Here is a 2,696-nt window from a genome sequence, read left to right on the forward strand (position 1 = left end):
TGGAGGACATACTAAGTACTAGAATATTATACATTTTCTGAATTAAATCTCGGGTGTACTCATTTCTGCAATCCTTAATTTAAACAAAATTGGCTAATTGACTTATCTTACAGAAAATATTGGCATATATTTTGTTGTTTTTATTTTTATTTTTATTGTTTACAATGTTGCCATCTTTCCATGAATTATATTAGTGATCATTAAGAAAATACATCTTTTATATTTATTCAGATGGGGTGTACTTTATGCACCAAGAGCTTGTAACACTTCAAAGAGAAAGGAAAAATTGAAATCGCATCATATGACCCCTTTAAAATGGAGTGTCTGCTTATTTTGCATTTTTTTAAAACCCAATATTGCAATTACGCAATTAAAAATGCAATTAAATGAAATAATATTACCTCCTTGATATTCTGTTTATATAGTGGTTGATTTAACAAAACAGAAATAGAATACTCTACCATTTAAAAGTTTGAGGTCTGTAAGACTTTTTAAAGAAATTAATACTTTTATTCAGCAAGGATGCATTAAATGAATCAAAAGTCACAGTAAAGACATATATAATGTTACAATTTTACAAAGATTTCAGTTTAAAATAAATGCTGTTCTTTAGAACTTCTGAAAAAAATCTGCAACAAATCATCATATTAGAATGATTTCTGAAGGATCATGTGACAATGAAGACTGAAGTAATGATGCTGAAAATTCAGCTTTGTCAGCTTTGCAATAAATAATATTTCAGATGTATTCAAATTAAAACTACTAGTGTTTTTTATTGTAATATTTGTAATATTTCGTTTTTTTTTTATGAAATGAGTGCAGCCTTGATGAGAATAAGACTTCTTCAAAATCATTTAAACAGTCTTGCCCAACCCAAATTTTTGAATGGTAGTGTACATTCATAGAGAAAGCTCACACATGGTATGATGTACATGGTCTCTGAGTGGTATGCTAGCATGGTACTATGAACATAGTCTGACTCTGTTTTTTGCTTTCGCTAATGATGTCTTTGATTAATCTGTAGGTTGATTCTGAGAGACAGTGGTTTTTTCCGTTACCTCCACACGGCAGTGATTGTTGGCGGGAACATGTTGGTGTTTGGAGGGAACACGCACAACGACACCTCAATGAGCCATGGGGCGAAGTGCTTCTCCTCAGACTTCATAACATACAGCATAGGTGAGTACCAGACACCGTCTTTGTCACCTGAATGTTCAAATTACAAGTGTTCCGTACATCTGTGTATGACTGGGCAGCCTAACTATATATACAATAATGTGATTTATCCATTCAAAATTAGGAGGTTGTACTCTCGAGTCTTATTTTTTGAAGTCGAACCTAAAGACCTATTCACAGCAACACATTTGTTTGTCCGATTTTCGCATGCGATTTGTCTGTTCAGATTGTGTAAAAAAAAAAAACAGCAGGTGAGTTCAATAAAAAAATGCAGATTCAATTTCTTACAATAGATGGTGCTTATAGAAAAGCAGAAACAGCCATTCAGATTTTGTATTTCCAGCACCAATTATAAGAGTACAGAGACCAGAGAGCCAATTCTGGATTTTACCTCTGCCTAGGTAAAATCCAGATCAGCTGCTGGTACATAAAACTTGCTGCCGCTCATGAATAATCTATAATGCTAAACGATAGTGAAGAGCAATTAATTATATGGCCCAACGTCTTAGCATGAACAGGCCTTTTAAACATATTCATTTGTAATACTTTTTTATTGCTTCCAACAAGTTTTTAAAATCGTACGTAAAGAATGTAATTCACTTTCCAGCAAAATAACTGTATTGAATGATTATGTAGTGAGATTTTTCTTAAACTGTCATTCGCCTACCTTTAAGAACTTTTTACATTCTAAATCGCTCGCTTACTGCATCCTCTCTCGTATGGTATCATATGTATATAATATCTCTGTCTTTCACAATGTTGAACAGCAGAAGAGACACTCACACAGAAACCATAATTGGATTTCTGTGCGTGTAGCAGCAAGCCATTAGAGACCGAAATACACTCATCAGGGGGGCTTCTTGCAGATGGATGCGTGATCTTGAAGCCATTATTTTATGAGTGACACATTTGAATTTTGTAATCTCCAGGGATCGGAGACATGCCTGTCTGGTGCTATTATCTCGCTTTTCATTTAGATAATGAGGGATGCTATGAGTATGATGTCAGAATAGATGCACTACGAGCACTTGAATACGGCGGCTCTTGAATGTGAGAATATGATGCGTGGGTTGAAATTCCGAGCGTCTTTGAGGAGTTTGTATTGCCTGTATAATACACAGGAAGCTTCAAACATATCAGAAGTGTTTGCGTTTGCTTATTCATCATTATATTTCACTCCACTTAAAAAATTTCTTCCTCTTGTTCTTCCCTTGCCAACTTCTCTTTTGAGTTTCAGGCTAGCGCTGTGGTAATCTGTAATTAAGTAGAGGCCTTTCTCGACCCTGAGGGTAATTGCTCTGTCCTTATGAGCTGAACTCAGTTATACTGGCCCACACCAGGATGCTGAATACGATTTGTCAGAAAGTTTGCCAGCAGGGGGCAGTGACTTGTCACACATACTGTACTGCACTAATAGCTATCATTTCTCTTCATGCTTCTCTTACTCCTGTTAGATTAGCCACTAACTCCTTCTATTTAACATCTAAAGAAAGAGATGATTCAATATTAAGGGTCAGCTC

The 2,696-nt window shown here is 35.2% G+C and overlaps 1 protein-coding gene across 1 annotated transcript in view; it reads left to right on the top strand.

The window, feature by feature from the left end:
* The window catches only part of LOC107747592 (attractin-like), a 28,562-nt gene extending 26,338 nt beyond the window's left edge, over window positions 1-2,224 (top strand). The window contains exons 10-11 of the mRNA XM_016562188.1: window positions 1,025-1,179; window positions 2,106-2,224. Of these exons, the coding sequence (XP_016417674.1) occupies window positions 1,025-1,179; window positions 2,106-2,224 (274 nt within the window). The remainder of the gene's footprint in view (window positions 1-1,024; window positions 1,180-2,105) is intronic.
* The last annotated feature ends 472 nt before the right edge of the window (window positions 2,225-2,696 follow it).

This window comes from Sinocyclocheilus rhinocerous, unplaced genomic scaffold (genome assembly GCF_001515625.1).
Source record: "Sinocyclocheilus rhinocerous isolate Xijiao unplaced genomic scaffold, SAMN03320098_v1.1 scaffold469, whole genome shotgun sequence".
NCBI classification, from domain to species: Eukaryota; Metazoa; Chordata; class Actinopteri; order Cypriniformes; family Cyprinidae; genus Sinocyclocheilus; species Sinocyclocheilus rhinocerous.